Below are 17,807 nucleotides of genomic sequence, written 5' to 3'. Positions count from 1 at the left end.
TGGGAGAGTTCAGTCAGTCAGCCTGTTGTTGCTCTGTGCACTTGGGAGACGACCTGAGAAGAGGATGTAATCTAAGGGCCAAGCTAAAAGGTGAAATACCAATGAAGTACACAGCTCAAGTGAAAAAACAAACCAACGTCACAACCTAGCGGGTCATTCTTTAACTCGCGTTTCTTTCCTTCTGCTTCCATCTGCTGCCTGCTTCTCACCTTCTTCCCTCTGTCTCCTGCAAGAGGCCACAAGAACCCTTAAAGAGAGTTGAAAGTTTTTTCTATTTTAATTCAAAAATTAGTTCAACCATTTTTCTTTCAAATTCGCCATGAAAATTTAAAGTAACCTGTTACTTAAAGAGAAGATTTTCCCTTTTTTAGCAGGGAGGGAAAGGCTGAGCATGGCCTCCATTTCAGGAGGCCTGGTGACCCAGGTCTGTTTCTTCACCAAGCCCTGCAGGCACTTCTCTCCCCCGTTTCCAGCTGGTCTGTTCTTCCTTTTTGCTTCCATTTCCCCCCCCAAGATAACCTTTCAACTTTAGGCGTTCTCTGTCAACCCTTCCCCAGGCACACCACTTCAAGCTCCAATTCTGAATCATTATTCTATTTCTCCCCTTCCTGCTCCCAGGCAGTAAATGTAATTTTGAAAAATCACGAAATCCTATCCTCTTGGCCCAGTACAAACTATTAGCACTGCTTCAACATTTACTGCTGCTTGGCAAACTTCCTCGACCCCCTGGCACCAAAACTCCTGAGCAAGTGAGCCCCCTCCAATGCGACGACCATTTCCCCTTCTCTTCACCTGCAAACAGCCGAGTTGACACTATCTTCCTTCATTTCTTAGAGGAAGAAGGGTTATCTCATTTCCATAGAAATATCCAACTCTTCTCCTGGCATCTCCTGACTCCCCTTGACCCACCATTCTTCACCCAGCAGCTCCCGCACAAATACTACCAATGGCCTCTCGTTGCTCCTAGAATCATATCCCAAGTCCCCATCAAGGCTTGCAAGGCCCTGTGCGTTCTGCCCCCTGCTCAAGCTTTAAGCTCAAGCCATGTTCCTTGACCACGTCGCTTTCCAGCTTCTGGGCTTTTGCACCTTCTGGTCCCTTTCCTGAAGGCTCTTCTTTCCTACTTATCTGGTTGGTTTCTTCACCTTCAGGTTTAACTTCCGTTACTTCCTGCAAGGTCTTCCCTAATCACTCAATCTAAAGGTGACCCCCTCCAAAGGCACCACTCAGTTCCTCTTTGCACTTCTAATGGACTCCCAGGTGATGCTCATGCTGCTGTTCTAGGACACTTTGAGAGCCACTGCCCTGGAACAGTCAGTTCAAGTATCCTGGTTGTTGCATTCAGCATTGGCCACACAAGAATAACTTCTCATATCCCCAGGCCTCCTTTGAGTCCAGTGTAGCCACAGGGCCCTTTCCCAGTTTCCATTCTTTCCATTGTAGCGCTGCGTCTTCCCTAACGTGTCTTTTGTGTTCCTACAACAGTCCTATCATGCCCCTCTAGGACTCATCTTTTGGGTATCTTATCCACATTCTACACATTAGGGAGAATGCCCAGGAAACTGGAGTCAGATAAACAAGGGCCATTATCCCAGGAACACCCCTCTACAGGCTGCATGACTGTGGGCAAGTTACTGTCCTCTGAGTCTTAAGTTTCTTCATTAAGAAGTGTGGAGAAGAATCGCTACTTCTTAAAAACATTTCTACGGTGCCCGTTATGTGCATTAGTGCATGATTTGTAAGTAATAAAAGTTGCTTATGAATAAAGATAATTCTGTTAATGAAATTTCATTTCCCAGGCTTTGTGTTCTCCATATATTGTACCATGTACATGTGTTCTTTCTTTTCCTTTCGCACTCCATTTCTATGCTGCTTTTTTTTAGAGGAGGGGCATCCTTTTGCCCATATTTATGTGTGTTGTTAATAATTCCATTACATAGTATGTATATTGAAGGAAGAAATGAAATTTGTGCCCGTGGACGGATGTTATTTTGGAGCATCTGAAGTATCTGTAATGAAATTAGTGATTAAAAACTCAAAATACAACATTTTGGTATTCATTTTATAAATAACATTCCCATATATTTTATGTACTATCTCATCTAGACTAGTGAACTGAAAATTAAGTGTAGAGTATAATAGGAGATACATGTAACAAAAGAATTTAAAGCACTTTATGAATAATTTGCTATCTAACCCCTTAACAACCTTGTGAGGTAGGTCCTTTCTCTCACCGTTTACAAATGAGGAAACGGGTACCAGGGGGCTAAGTAGCTCGTCCCAGGTTACACCATTAGTAAGTGAACTTGAAGCTTGGCTCCCCCTCTTCTGGTAGATCTGCTTCATGGAACTGGGGAAATTACATCTAATGTCTTACTCAGGAACTGGAAACAAGACCCTCATTTTTCCCCCTCAAATTTCATTAAGGGGGTGTTCCTTCCTAAGAGCTCCTCCGCACCTCTCTCCACACCGACCTTCACTTCCACTACACACCTTGTACTCGAGGTCCAGTATTATTTATTCTTAGTATTTTTCCAGGAAATGTTTTTCCAAGAGCGGTTGTCCAAACTCAGTCAGTCTCAACTGAACAGCTCTTCATTTTCACCCTGGGACTGGATACATCTGATCCTTCTTTTCTCTCTCTCAAACTGCCACACCTAGCTCTTCCCATCTGTCCTTTCCTTTCTGTCCCTCTCACACCCTAGTTCAGGATTTATCACCTCATGCCCACGACAAAACTTACGGGGTCCACCCCTAAGTTTCTATAGTCCACCTTGCTCATCACTTCCTAAAATCACCACCAACCACTTGCCACTTGTTATTTTACTTTCCAATCAAACTCTAATAAGAAAAGTGGCCACACCAGCCATGTGCTCTCATTAACACCCAAATAGTTTTTCTTCCTTTCAAGCTTTAGATCTGCCCTTTTCCTAGGTTCCAAAAATGACTCTCGATTCCCTCATTATTCAAATCCTTACTTTTCAAGGTCCACCTTCAAGTGATCCTGCCAAATAATCAAGTCATGGATAATCTCTCCCTTCTAAGAACATGTGGCAATTTACAATCCAAAGTACCACACACCTGGCAGTCGCATCACCTTGTGTGCTCCTGTCTTATTTTCTAAGTCTTCTCTAAGGAGACTATTCATGGAGGCAGACCTCGACTTTTCCCTTCTTGTGTACCCCACAGGAGTGTGCGTGTTAGGTGACTTAGTAACTGTTGAGAGGATCAGCCCTGTGGCCTCTGACCACAGGGAGAGCCTGGACAGCGCTAGAAGAGATCAATCACTTTCCCTTCTCCTCGCCTGAAGGGTTGGGGGAGGGGAGGGAGGCTCCTCAAACAGCCGTCTAAGTGCAGTCTTACTGCACGTTAGGAAGACTGCAAGTTAGGTCTGTCTGCATTAGAGGGGAGGAGAGGATACTAACTGCTGAGAGAACGCTGAATAAAGCCAATCAAGACTGAGAACCGTTCCAGCTCCCATGAATCTCCAAACAGTGACAGGGTGGCAGCAACTCCTTTCCTTTATTTCTCCCCCTTGTAAAGGGAGATTCAAGTTGAGCAGCATTCCTTTCCTGCCCCCAAGTCCCCAACCAGACAAGAGGCTGCAGGCACCAAATCCCAGGCTGGGCTCAGAACTCTCCTCCAGCTCTGAGCTGCGACAGCTGTTTGTCTCAGTAAGTCAGCGTTGAATCCACCAGAGAAGAAGAGCACCACTCAAAGACCAGCTGGGCCTGAAGCTGGAGGGTGGCCCAGCGGCAGGCTTTGAGTGATGAGTCTCGAGACAACTGGCCACGTTAACTTGGCTGGATGGAACCCCACACTAATGAAGGTCAGCTCTGTTTGTAGAGAGGGAAGTCAAGGATAAGGCCAGCTCAGTTATCTCTAGAAAAGCGGAACAGACAAGTCTTTCAGAGAAAAGGAAGCAAAGTGGTATTCTGGTCACATCAAGACCACACTCCGCCTCTGTGTGCCTGAGTAGTTGCTGGGTCAGCTGCAGACCAAAGGCAGGCTTCCGAGTGAAGAGAGGGTGACAATAGGAGACTTCCAGGCCACGCAAGCTGATCTTTCGGGAGACTTCCAGGAAGGAAAGCTCACTCTCGCGGTCGGCTGACCATGACTTCACCCAGCGCCTCCAACACCTCTCGCTTGTAGTCCTCAAAGTCCCCATCGATCTGGCTGACACTCTGCTCTTCCACCACCCACAGCTGGCAGTTGGTTTCTGTGATGAGTCGGGCATCGTGGCTGACAACGATCACAGCTTTGAAGAAAGATGGAGAGACGGGAGGGCAAGGAGAAGAGAGGAAATGAGGAATCAGACCTGGAAGAAGGGAGCCCTAGCCGAAGGACACTACGGTCCCCAAGGAAAGGAGGAGGGCACACTGCCTTACCACCCTTGTATTCGTTGATGGCCTCCCCCAGAGCATCAATAGACTCGATGTCCAAGTTATTGGTGGGCTCGTCCTATGGAGAGACATTCCACGACTGAGCGTTACGCCTACCTGTCATCACTGTCACTCTTATCCCTCTCCCACAGTCCAGCTCACTCACCAAGATGAGGACATCGGGCTCCCGACAGGCCAGCTCTGCAAACACAACTCGGGCTTTTTGCCCACCTGGAGCAAAGGAAAAGGAAGTCCATCACACTTTACTACCTTCCATTTCTGAAGGTAAACCCTGAATGTGCATCTGTGTGTGTGCTGAGGTCCCCCAAGTCCTGGTTCCTCTTCCTTTCTGCCTCTAGGTACAGTCTGGAGGTATGAGTATTAAGGAGGAGGACACCTTCCCCAGCCCCCGCCAGTGGTACCAGAGAGTTTGCAGATCTGGATGGTGTGGGCATGACTCTCCAGGCCGAAGCGGCCCAGGCACTTCCGGGCATCCTGATAGGGCAGGTTGAAGCCCCGCTGCAGGTACTCAGTGGGCGTCTCCTCCATGCGCAGCTGCTCTGCATACTGCTGGTTGAAGAAGCCAATTTTCTGCCAGAGAAGAGAGGGAGGTGGTCAGTGAAAGTCCTACTTCCTCCAGCACTCTTATTCCCCAGTTCCCAAAGCCAACTTACCAGCCGGTGGTTCTTTCTCATTTCGCCACGAGTCTGCAAGGAAAGAGCAGGGGGAAGATAAGAAAAAGGGGGAAAGTCCTGCAGCTCCATACCTGGTTCTGCACCCCAACTTTCTAAACGGGAGACAAATATCAGATCAGGCTTGGAACAAGGTAGCACAGGAAAGGGAACATGGATGGTCTCCTTAATGTGACAAAGGCACACACAGGAAATCAGGAGAGCACAGGGCAAAAGGGGAGTAAGAGAGGAGCATCACGGAGGGGAGACAGAAAGTGCAGACTCAGAACCACAACCAAAGAGCAGCCCCTTCCCAGCCAGCGACACCCACACGCCTGGTTCCAGGGGTCCAGCGCAGATGGGGCTCAGAAGACAGTGCGTGGGAGGATCTAAGAGCACCTTTCTAAAGCTCTGCTCGGTGGGTGTGAGGAAATCGGTCCTCTCCACACTTTCCTGGAGGGAGTTGAGGCGGCTACAGCCTTTCTAAAGCGTGATACAGAGATCTATCGCAAAAGTCCTAAAAGCCATTCCAGGGAATTTATCTTAAGGAAAAACTAAATTCATAAAGCTGTATAATATTTACTATAGTATTGTCCTTTAGTGAAAAATCAGAAACAGGGGCCGTCCCATGGCCGAGTGGTTAAGTTCCCACGCTCTGCTTCGGCGGCCCAGGGTTTCGCCAGTTCGAATCCTGGGCGTGGACATGGCACCGCTCATCAAGCCATGCTGAGGCGGCGTCCCACATGCCACAACTAGAAGGACCCACAACTAAAAATACACAACTATGTACTGGGGGCTTTGGGGAGAAAAAGGAAAAATAAAATCTTTTTTAAAAAAAATCAGAAATAATCTAAATGATATCAAATAAATTATGGTAGATCCATATAAATAAATGTCCACATTTAACTACTGGCATGAAAAAACGCTTGATGTGTATTATCTGGAAAAAGTTGGCTATAAAACAATTCATAGGATAACCCCATTTTTGTTAAAAAAATTATATGCACATTTGGAAAGGAAAAAAGAAGAAAGTAATCTGCCAAAATTAATACTGGTTATCTCTAGATTTCTCTCTGGCTTAGGCAATTTCTAATCTTTCTATGATGGATGTCTATTTCTTGTATAACCAAAACACACACGTAGGGGGATGCCCTCAGCTCGACCCCCATTCTCCTGGCTCTCCTCCTTGAACTGATGTAAACTGCTCTCCCCTATGGCTCCTCTTGGGGAAATTAAGTACCTATGACGAGTTCCGGATTTAACTGTCCACTGCAGAAGGGGCTCCCTGATTCCAGGCCCTGGTGCACAGCTGCGCTTTCACACTTCCATGCTCTCCCGTCACAGTCCTCCCTCCGGGGCTCCAGGACTCACCGGTGTTAGCTTGCCTGTCAGCAGCAGCAGCAGAGTGCTCTTCCCCACGCCATTGGGGCCCACGATGCAGACTGCAAGGAGGAGAGCTGGTGGTCAGAGGCGCCCAGAAACTCTCCCTGGAGCTCCTGCTCCACTTCCCGAGCCACCCAGCCCCAACTCACTCCTTGAGTCCATGTCGATGCCAAAATCCAGATTCTTAAAGAGTGGTTTCTGCCCCTCATAGCCAAACGTCACACCTGAAAGTCAAGAAAAGTAGAGGTTTCTTTTCTTTCTAGAGTCACCCTGAAGGTCCCTGTGAATATCCCTTGAATGCTGGCCTTGGAGACAAGGAACAGACCCCATGCTGGGCAGACAGGACTTGAGGCACACAGCACACACTTCCGCCCCCGGCCGCTCAGGCCTCCAGGCGCTCACCGTGCAGACCCAGCACAGGAGGGCTGAGTGGCGGGGGGTCGGGGAAAGTGAAGCGCACAGTGTACTCCTTTGGGCGCTTCAGGAGCTCAGGGGCCTCCTGCGATTCCTCATCCTGGTTTTTCCGTCGGCATTTCTGCTGCTTTCGAGTCAGGGCTTCCTTTGTTTGCTTTTCCTGGAGAGGAAGGAGAAAGGGGAAACCCACACCCTTCACAGCAGTCCTGGAAACGTAGCTCGGCGTCCCAGAGCCACCCCCGTTCTCCATTCTCCTGAGAGAAGGGCCCCCCAGCCAAGGAAGACCCCGAGGTGCTCACTGCCTGCTTGGTGGACTTGCCACCCGCCTTTAGCTCCTTTAGCTTCTTCTCCTGCTTCTCATACTGCTTCAGCAGTTCCTTCTGCTTCTGCTGGTACATCTTCTTGAAAGTCACTGGGGCAGGAGATGGGGATGGGCATCAATGGTTGCCCCTCTCCCCAGGAGAGGGGCGACCAGGATTAGGGAAGATCAAGGTGGGCATCACTGTCCAAAATTCTGAAAAGATTGAGCTCGTCACCATGTCCCTACGAGCCCTCTCTCCCAGGCCTCAAGGCCCCATCTCTTCCCTCTACCCACAAATACTCCTACTTACTGTAATTGCCCCTATAGTAATGGAGCCGCTGGGCGTCGAGATGGATGATATCAGTGCAGACGTCATCCAGGAAGCCCTGGTCGTGGGAGACGATGAGCAACGTCTTCCGCCAGCCCTGGAGGTAGCTGGGTTTTAGAGGAGAGTATGGAAATGTCACAATGGTCAAGTTAGGATTAAGTCAGGGGAAGCACACAGACAACAGGGGCAGGTAGGAGAAGAGGGAGGGCTGGACTGAGAGCTGTCAAGGGCAGAGGGGAGAACAGCTAGAAGAAATGAGGGCAGAACAGGAAGCAATGATGCAAAGACTGTAAGCAAGGGCAACTCACTTATTGAGCCAGATGACAGCATTGAGGTCCAAGTGGTTGGTGGGTTCATCCAACATCAGCAGCGTGGGCTCCATGAACAGCGCCCTAGAGGGTGAGGCAGCAGAGTGTAGGGTCAGCGGGAGGAAGATCCTTGCTCAGAGAACCCCTGAGAAGCCTCTGGTAGCTGGAGCCTAAGACCATGAACACTCCTTCCCAATCTATCCTTAGAGAGCTCCTGTGCAGGAGACATGGGTAATATACCACAGGCAGGGAGAAAAATGGAGAAACGACCTCGAGTCTGACAACACCGTAAAGGAAAAGAAAATAGCCTTGAACCTCCCTACTGGCCTTGGAAGAATGGGAAGAAGGCAAAGAGTCTGGATGGGTTGAGGCTAGAAGGGAGAGCAGTGAGGTGGGTAGCCCACCTGGCCAGGGAGACACGCATGCGCCAGCCCCCCGAAAACTTCTGCGTGGGCCGATTCTGCATTTCAGGGTCGAAACCCAAACCAGCCAGGATCCGCCGGGCTTTGGCCTCTGCAGCTGCCGCCCCGGTAGCCCGCAATTCCTCATACACCTGGGAGGGGGGAGAAGAGGACACATGTCTGAAGGTCCCAGGAACCCCCAAGTCTTCGTTTGTGTCCCTTGCGCCATCTCCTCTACCTTCTCTAGCCTCTCGGCAGCTGTGTCATCGCCCTGCTCCAGCTGTCCCTGAAGCCGTCGCTCCTCTTCCAGCAGCTTCAATCGCTTGGTGTCAGCTCGAAGAACGGCCTGCACTGCTGGTGTCTCATCCGCTACCACCTCTAGGGGGCAAGGGGAGAACAGTCAGCTCGCCCCAAGGGCCAAGGCTCCTATTCCTTCTTTCCTTCAGCTCCATTTCTGGTTTGCCTGACCCTGCTCAGCTCCTTGTACTTGTTCTAAGTAAAATCTTCTCAAGCCCCTCCTTTACTCCCCCTCTTTCTTTAGCATCCAGTTCCCAGTCCCCAGTATCCCCCCATAACCTTTCCAACCCCACAGCCACAATTCCTTCTGTTCTTGGTTGGCTCTTCTATTCCAATTGCCCACCCCTCAAGCCACTCAGTTTCACCTCCCCACCAAGCCCCCTTCCACCACTGGGCTCACCCTGCTCACACAGCAACACATCGATGTTCGGGGGGATGCTCAAGGCCCGGTTGGCGATGTGCTTGAGGAGAGTGGTCTTGCCCTTGCTGGGGAATGAGAGCTATTAGGACCAGACCACCACAGGAATCCCTTGTTTTCCGTCCTGCCCCTCCTCTCCTCACCCATTGGGTCCCACTAGCCCGTAGCGGCGGCCAGCTACAATGTATAGGTCTGCGTTGACGAATAACTCCTTGCCGTGGGCCGAGATGCTGAACTTCTCCAGCTGCAGTCAGTGGGGAAAGAGTGGCAGGGGGAAGGAAGGAGCACATGAGAATTCTCCCTTTCAGCCAGCAGATGCAGCTTTCTCCCCAGAGAAGCCTCTGACAAACTAGCACCTACAGCAGAATGCCTTGCCCTCACCATGCCGGTCCCCTAGCAGGCCACCGCCTTCACTGCCTCTAATGGGAGTCTCCCAAATACGAAGCCAGTCCAGCCCGTCCCACCCTCCTTCCCTCCAAAGGTGGACTCCTCTACTTCTACTGGTTTTTCTACCTTCTCGCTTAAGCTGCCAGAAGTCAAGGTGTGGAAAACACTCCCAAGCTTTCTTCCCAGTGGACAAGCCACTCATGCCCCACCTCCCTTGGCTGCCATGGCCAGTCAGGGACATGTGAGAGAACTGGCACTTCCCCGGGCGAGCTGGTTGGGCAGGGGCCCCCTCAGACCTTACCTTGATGTCAGATGCATTTTCTAACATGGCTTGCCGGGAGGACACCTCTGCTTGTGACACGGAGAAGTCATTTTCAGCAGCATTGGCTGCTTTTAATGAAGCCACCTGGCGTTCATACTCCATCTGAGAAGGAAGGAAAAATCACATTCGAGGCCACTGTCTGCCAGTTTCCCATCACCACGATACAGCCCCATGTCATCAGACATGGACACAGGCTCACAGAAGACAATTCTTTCCTTACTCCAACTGTTTTACTTGAAGTAGCACCCAAAGTTCTACTTCTTGTCCCCCAATTCACGTCCCCTAGTTGAAGCATTTAAAAAAAAAAAAAAATCAAATTCTCCTACCTCTGACCACTAACAACATAAGGTCTTACCTGTTTCTTCAGCTTTTTCTTCTCCTTTTTACTAAGGTGAGCATAGGGATCATCGGCCTTAGACTCCCCTTCCTCCTCCTCCTCGTCTCCTTCTTCCTCAGAACCCTGTGAGAACCAGGGGATGGTAAAGAAAATGAAGGACCCCTTGTAGAACCCAGATTTCATGTCATCTACCCCCAGTTCCGCAGCATGCTCTTTCCTTCTCCACTCAGTCCTGAGGTATCTTGGTGGATCATCTCTCACTCATACCTACCCTGGGTGTTCCTGCAGTCCTTTATCCATTTCTGCCACCAGGAATGGTACAAGACAGAGGGTGTGAGTGAGTATATGTGAAAATTAATAATGTATCTGTACCTATAAATACAACTACCAATACAATGTAAATGGAACAGGTTCTTTTCCTCACGCATCAAAATTGAATTTCTGTGGCTACACCTTAACATGCAAAGAAGAGGTCAGGAAGCCCTAATGTACAGCCAATGAGAAACCCCGCAGAATCACAGAAGTGAAAAGTATCAGAGATACAGAGGACCTTAGAGATCACCAGACTCACTTACGTCATGCAGATGAGACAAGTGAGACCCAAGGAGGTGGAAAGATGTACTCAAGGTCACACAGCCCGTGAGTGGCAGAGCCAGAACCCAGACTGTCTGAGGCTAACGCCAGGGTCTTTTCCTCTCTGGGTCAGGGGCTACAAACTCGGGCCTGTGGGCTAAATCTGACCTGACATCTGTTTTTATATGGACCGTGAGCTAGGAATGATTTTTACATTTTCAAAAAGTTGTCAAAAAAAAAAGAAAAAGATGAGTAAGTGTCAGAGATTGTATGCAGACCACAGAGCCAAAAATATTTACTATGTGGCCCTTTATAGACGTTTACCAACTCCTGCTCTGGATACTAACACCTCCAGATCCTGCCCCCTGTCCCCCTGTATTAGGCCACAGAGCCCCAGTGCCTCAGCCCACCTTCCCCCAACACCAAAATACACACCTGCTCTGCCTTCTTGGCCTTCTCCTTCCCTTGTTTGGGTGGTTCCTTTTCTTTTGTTATTTCTTCTTCTTCATCCTCCTCTTCATTGTCTAGAGCAGCAAATTTATTCTGAGGCTGAAGGGAAAAGATAGCAGGTCTGATGAAATGCTCAAATTCCTGAGACCCAGCACCCCCTCCTGCCACTTCTCTCTCACCTTGGCCTTCCCCTTTGACTTCTCTTCCTTTCCTTTTTTGCCCTTGAGCCCCGGCTGTTGTTCCTCAGATACAGCCTGGAGGAGAGACAAACACACAAATTAATCTGCTCCTTTGTTGCTTAACAAGCATTTCTAGGGAGTCTAGGACTGGGCGTTAACCATACTGAGTGCGGCCAGGGAGAAAACGAGACCCTAAAAACCTCTGCCTCCAGCTTGAGACCAGATGCTGAGGAGATCATTAGAGAATATTAGCAAAGCAAAGGGGCTGGGAGTCAGGCCCAGTGAGCAACGTGGGTGGGGCAGTACTAGCTAGCCCTGGAGGGCTTCCTCAAGAGGGTGAATCTTGAGAAGAGGTAATGGACGTGGGCTTGGACAAGGCGTTCTAGAGAAGAGGGAAGACACAGCATACAGAACAAAGGCTTCAACACAGACACAGTCAACCTGGATGCCAAGATGAGATCAGGCTGATGTGAAAGGTAAACGTGGAAGAGTCCCAAGAGACAATGTGGAGAGTCCAAGTGGAAGAGCAAAGACTGGAAGGACTTTGTTTTAGATTTTGAGTTTGAAAGTAACAGAATCACTGTAGATTTCAGAGGGATGACAACAGTATTTTAAAAAGCTGATTCTGACACTGTAAGCAAGACAGACCTGGAAGCGCTAGTTTAAAAGCAGGCAAACAAGCCAGGATTACCACACCATGGCCACAAAGTGCTACATGGGGTGGGAGTGACCAGCAGAGCCACCATGCTCACCTTATTGATCCGATTCTTCTCTGGCTTGGCAGGCTTAGGAGGGTGCTTTTCTTCCTCCTCCTCTTCCTCACTCTGATCCTGAATCAGGGCTGCAAAGACATTACCACCCTAGAGAACGAAAGGGCCAAAGCAGTCAACGGGATGGTCAGGGCTGTCCTCCTGGGGTCTCTGTTCACCACACCAATGGCTTACCTTGGTCTTCTTCCCTCCTCGGGCTATCGGGGCAGGTACTGAAATGACAAGGGGAGACGATGAGGTAGCAAAGACCATTACAATGTCTGGCTTTTCAATCTAATCCAACTCAGAGACCACGGAACAAGGCACTTCACTCCTCATGACTCAGCGATACCAGGTACCCATTTCCCCTCGGGTCATTTACCTTCATCCTCCTCATCACTGGCCGGCACTGAGAGCTTCTTAAGACGCTCCATGAGCTCTTTCTCCTCTCCATCATCATCCACATCCTTCTTCCGCCGGCCTTTTCGGGTATCCCGTTTCTTTTTTTGCTGCTGAAAGCAAAAAAAGAGTGAAATAATGAAGCCCATGTTCCTGCTGAATCTTGGCCCCACAGAGAGTTCCCCATCAGCTGAGTGAACCAATGTGGCCTGGAGATGGGTTGGTGGACCCAAGATGCCTCCCAGGATGGTGGGCCCTCTGACACTTGTACCTGCTGCTGTTGCTGCTGCTGCTGCTCCTTCTCCTTGAGCACTTTCTCTTCTTCCCCAGCTTGTTTATCTTCTACTGCCAGCTCTTCAAAGAACTGTAAAGGGAGTTAAGATATAGGTGAACGTGTCTCAGAGACCAACCAAGCCCTTCTCTGCCACACACAGGCCCACCGACCCTCCATTCCCCCCTCGCCTTGCTTCCTCTCTCTACAAGATCTTTCCTCCTCCCTCGGGCCCCACCTCCTTCACGTGGCCATATTTTGCTTGCAAACAGCCACAGTCATTTCTCATCCTCAAGCCTCATTTCCTCACCGTCTTTTTGGTCTTCTTGTCCTTCTTCCCTTTCTTCACCACTTTATCTAGAAGGTTAAGCAGACATTGTGAATGCCTATCTACAAATTCCAAAGCAGCCTGAACTCCCCTGCAAAAGCTCTTAGCGGCCTCCACCCTATTTTACTGTTCTTCTAGCTCAGTATCACTCCCTAGACGTTTGCACGGTCCCACAAGACAGACAAGCCAATGGTGGGTGGGTCCAGGGCAGCAGTGGGAGGGACAGCAGCAGAATTCATAGGGTGAAGGCAGAAGTGAGAAGTAAGAGTATTCAAAGATGACTCCTATGTTTTTAGCTGGAAAATTAGTTGGGCTACTGGTATCGTATATTAACCCAGGATACACTGGAAGAGGTCTCCTCTCCCTACTCCTGCCTGCCCATGGGGGGAAAGAGAGGACCAAGACATGATGATTTGGGATATGCTGTTTGTGAGACCTGCAGGCCATGCGAAGATCAGTAAATGAACATCTGGGTCTAGGCCCCACCTGCTCACCTCGCACAACATTCTAGCACAAATCACACCATGTTATACTTAACTGTCTGTGCACCAGTCTGTCATCCCAGACAGGGACCTGAGAGACTGTTTAGCTTGTGTTCCCAGGGAGCAAAGTGGGAAGTCAATAAAAGTTTACTGACTGAACAGATCCCAGCTCCTCCCTCTGTCCAGCCCTGTGTTCCTGAAGGTGGGGGGCTATACCTAACTCCGTCTCTTCCTCCCCACATCAGCCTGGGAGGCAACCAGCACCCTCATGATTTGCCTTCACGTCTAGGCCTACCCAAAGTCATATTCTCCTCCAGATCATGCCATCTACTGCCACCCAATTCTATCCAAAAGCACGCCTGTAAGCATGTAGCTTTCAAAACAAAACAAAACAAAGGCTTTCTACTACCTATCACATTAAGCACTTTCAGACCATAATTCCACGTAGTCCATAGTAATCATTTATTCAGTAAGGTTTTACTGAGCATCTACTCTGCCCAAAACCGGACATTAACGAAGGACAATCTCTACAGTTTAGGGCTTCACAGACTAAAAGGGCCCTAGACTATCTTTTCTGCTTATCTGCTGCCCTATCCACCCCTATGTTCTGGACACTGGCTTCTCCCCGCTCCCTGATTAAGTCCCAGGCATGCTTATGTCTGTCTTTGCTTAATCTGTATCCTCCACCCAGAACACATTTCAAAATCTGATCTCAGTATTGGGTGACCAGCGTGATGGAGCTGAAAAGATGTGCAGGAGAAATAACGAAAGGCTTTATATCCTATTCCAAGGAGTCTACTCCTAAAGGCTTTAAGGACAATCCATGGCAGTACACCAGAAGGAATGAGATGCTCAGCTCACCGTGACAACACCGAGGAGCGATTCATCCCAGACACTAAGTTCTCCCCAAGGACTAACACAATCACACCATCTCGCCTTCCTTTAAATATCACTCTGATCCTCCTGACCTACGGAGAGGAAAATCCTGTGCACACGTGAAATTGCGAGAAAGTATGACTACCAAGGAAGAGGAAAAGCCTGTGTTTGGCTGAAGCTATGCTGCATCTTCCATCTCCTCTTCTAAAAGCTCCTCCCCTTCAGTACAACACTTAAGCTGCTTCTAACTTTATGGTCCCTTACTTTTTGTTTTGTTTTTTTTTTTTTGAGGAACATTAGCCCTGAGCTAACCACTGCCAATACTCCTCTTTTTGCTGAGGAAGACCGGCCTTGAGCTAACATCCGTGCCCATCTTCCTCTGCTTTCTGTATGGGACGCCTACTTCAGCATGGCTTGCTGAGCGGTGCTGTGTCCGCACCTGGGATCCGAACCAGCAAACCCTGGGCTGCTGAAGCGGAACATGGGCACTTAACCACTGCGCCACTGGGCCAGCCCTGCTTCTCACTTCAAAGCCAGATAAAACGCTTCCCTTCACCTCACCAGCTCCTCCTCCAATTTCTGTTTTCTATCCTTATCTTCACCAAGTCTCAGAGCACAGCCCACAGTAGCTCCACTTCCTCATCTCCCACTCCTTTCTGAACACACTGCAGTCTGATGTGGGGATCATCTCCTAACGAATACTTTTGCCAAAGTTGCCTCTGTCCCCTTAGTTGCACAACCCAAAAAGTATTGTTTTAGTCCTAATTTTGCTTGACTTCTCTGCAACATTCCACGCTACCTACCTCCTCATCCTTCAGTTCTCCTCTCTTGTAGTTACTTAACTTCAGGGACCCTGCTACTCCTGGTTTGCCTCCAGTTTCTCTGGCTGCTCGCCTTTCTCAGTCTCATCTCCTCAGCCTCCTCCCCTACCTTACTTCCCTTACCTGTCGAGGTTCTTTGGGTTACCATCTTCTGCCCTCTTTTGCTTCAATCTGCAAACACTCTCTAGGGGACTCCTCCACAGCCAACACTTCAACTACACCCGCCTGTGTCTTTACTTCCGGTCTAGAGCTCGCTCCACAGTCACTAACAAGCTCTCTCCTCGTCATCTCCTCTTAGAAATTCCCCAGAAAGCTCCAGCTCAGCATTCAAAAGCTGCCCTCCTCTCTTCCCACTCCTCACCCTACAGCCCATTACTTCTTTCAAGTAAGTCCACTACCCACTGAGGTACTTAAGTGAGTGTCATCCTCAATTCTTCTCCCTTCATTCAGTCGGTCCCAGTTCTGGTCAATGTTACTTCCATATTAACTCTCTAGGCTTTGCTGCCCTGGCTTACTCTCTAGCTACTTCTCACCTGGATCATTGCCAGAGCCTCCTAAATGGGCTCCCTGTCTTCAGTCTTGATCAATTCAATTCAAGTCATCCTTCACTGCTCAGTCTTGTCAGCGTGAGCTGACCCTATCATTCCTTATGCACTTCAATGGGTCCTCCTTCTCAATGTCTTAGGATTAAACTTGAATAGCATATAAAGCGTTTCATTATCCGTCTCCTGTATATCTTTCCAACACCATCACACTAGTCACCTGATACTGGAAACCAGACAGGTTCATCTATGTCTCTACCTTCACATAAACTTCTCCCTCTGCCCCTTACAACTCATACTGATCCTTTGAGAATAAACTCAGCTATCACATATTCCTGGGCGGCTCTGCGGACACTCCTACCCTACCTGTCTGAGTAGATGCCTCTCCTCTCTTCTCGAGTCCCATAGAATTCTCAGGTACATTCATCACACTCTGTCAACTACTGTGTGGTTAATCCTCTGTCCCCTCCACTAGACTGGGTGCTCCATCAGGGCAAGGCTTATCTTTTATCACCACATTTCCAAGTCCTCTGCACATCAGCAAGTATAAAGTAGACATCCAATAAATGCTTGTAAAATTAGTCACTGTGCACCTACTGTAATTATTTGTGTCCATTGTACCTCCCCTTTGAAGGGTAGTCTTCATACTTTTTTCCTTCCCTCCCCAAAGCACCGTATATACAGTGCTTAGTAAAAAAAAAAAAAAAAAGTACCCAACAAAAATTCGCCACTTTTAAATAAACCCTAACGCCCATTCCAACACCCAGCATCTACACTCTTGCTCTAGTTGAGAGAGATATGTTCTATGAGAGAGCCCAGGAAGGAGTCACACTCTCTTGAAAAGTAGGTGGGATCACAGGCTGGCGAGGTGTGTGTGAGCGCGCACGCGCGCGCAGGCGGTGGGGTAGGAGGCCGAGGCATGGCTTATGCAATCCTGCGGGATGTGGAATCTAGTGTGGTGGAAAGACGTCCAATAAAGAAAAGAGGACTGTCTCATTTCTCCCCATCTCTCCCTCGGTACCATATGCTCTTCCTCGTCTTTTGCCCAGTCCCAGCAAAGTTCGTGCGCGACACCGCGGCACCTCTTCTTTCGCCCGCACGCCTAAACCACTCCCGCCGCGGCAAACTCTTCCCGGCCCCACAGCACGCATGCGCAGTACCCCCGCACGGCCCGGTCACTCTCACGCCCCGTGACCCTTTCCTAAGGCGCAAGCACTCTTCCGTCTCTTCTTCTCTTCCCTCTCTCGTTCCCTCCCTGCCTCCAAGCCTCACCGGCGGGGCTCGTGCTCTCTCCGTCCCCGATCCACTCGGGCTCCGGCGGCTGTTGCTTTGGCCCCTTCGGCATCGCGCTTGCAGTTACGACTACTCTGGCGGAGCCGGGTGCTATTTCCGCTTCCGGTAGCGTGGGGCCCGAACGGGGCGGGCTCTCCACGCCCACGAGGCCAACCCCGCCCCCGGGAGGTGCACGTGCTCGCCGCACCGTCATCTCGGGGGCGTGCCTGCGGCTCTGGCGGGGGCGTGGCCTGCAGTGACGGGGCGGGGCTGCCGGCTCTTGTCGAGTCAGCAAAGCGTTTATGACGGTCGGGGAACCCCAACTTGGTGACTCCGTGACGCCGCGTGACTGAGGACTGAACATAGTAATTTGCGACTAGTATGAAGGAATGGAGGCATCTTTTCTTTTTTAAAGTGGATGCTACTTTCTACCAGCCCTTGACATCTGCTTAAGAGCAGATAGGCGCAGTTCATCGACTCAGGAAGAGGCCTTGTGGGTCTAGCGTTGAGGTGTGTCAGAATATTCTAAGAGTTGTAAACGAGGAACTCTAGCCTAATAAACAGAAATCACGAGCTTGGGTTCACTTTATTTTTTTGGTAACAGCTTTACTTACGTATAATTATATACAATAAACTGCACATACAATAAATTGACAGGCAATAAACTGCAAAGTGTACACTTTGATAAGTCTTACGTATATACACCCATTAAACCATAATCACAATGAAGATTTGACTGCACTTCTAACATTACCATTTAATAGGTGTTGGAGCAAGATGCTCCCATAGCTCTGTCAGCTCCCATTCTCTCCTTAAACTACTACAATCTTGCTTTTGTCCTCTCCATTGCCTGAACCCATTCTTGCCAAGGTCAGCAAAATGGGGCTTGTTCTCTGCCCTTATCCTACTCACTCTC

The 17,807-nt window shown here is 49.4% G+C and overlaps 1 protein-coding gene across 4 annotated transcripts; it reads right to left on the bottom strand.

The window, feature by feature from the left end:
- Positions 1-3,503: 3,503 nt before the first annotated feature.
- Positions 3,504-17,128, bottom strand: ABCF1 (ATP binding cassette subfamily F member 1). Of its 4 annotated transcripts, none has more exons than XM_023624182.2 (25): positions 16,892-17,128; positions 12,809-12,927; positions 12,571-12,663; positions 12,283-12,412; positions 12,096-12,133; positions 11,904-12,011; positions 11,152-11,226; positions 10,958-11,071; positions 9,968-10,072; positions 9,592-9,714; positions 9,047-9,147; positions 8,886-8,971; positions 8,427-8,566; positions 8,192-8,340; positions 7,788-7,871; positions 7,462-7,586; positions 7,150-7,262; positions 6,839-7,010; positions 6,586-6,660; positions 6,425-6,495; positions 5,057-5,089; positions 4,805-4,973; positions 4,549-4,613; positions 4,389-4,461; positions 3,504-4,258 (listed from the first exon to the last, which is right to left on the bottom strand). In XM_023624182.2, exons 2-25 carry the CDS (start codon positions 12,857-12,859, stop codon positions 4,092-4,094), a joined length of 2,460 nt encoding a protein of 819 aa, XP_023479950.1. In that variant the 5' UTR covers positions 12,860-12,927; positions 16,892-17,128; the 3' UTR covers positions 3,504-4,091. The 4 variants fall into 4 exon arrangements, with proteins under 4 accessions (XP_023479950.1, XP_023479948.2, XP_023479951.1 ...); XM_023624180.2 differs by having other exon boundaries at positions 12,881-12,927; positions 16,892-17,106; XM_023624183.2 differs by having other exon boundaries at positions 12,283-12,409; positions 16,892-17,103.
- Between the last annotated feature and the right edge of the window lie 679 nt (positions 17,129-17,807).

This window comes from Equus caballus, chromosome 20, assembly GCF_041296265.1.
Source record: "Equus caballus isolate H_3958 breed thoroughbred chromosome 20, TB-T2T, whole genome shotgun sequence".
Lineage (NCBI taxonomy): Eukaryota > Metazoa > Chordata > Mammalia > Perissodactyla > Equidae > Equus > Equus caballus.
The sequence above is the reverse complement of the archived record's forward strand: the minus strand, read 5'-3'. Positions and strand labels throughout refer to the sequence as shown.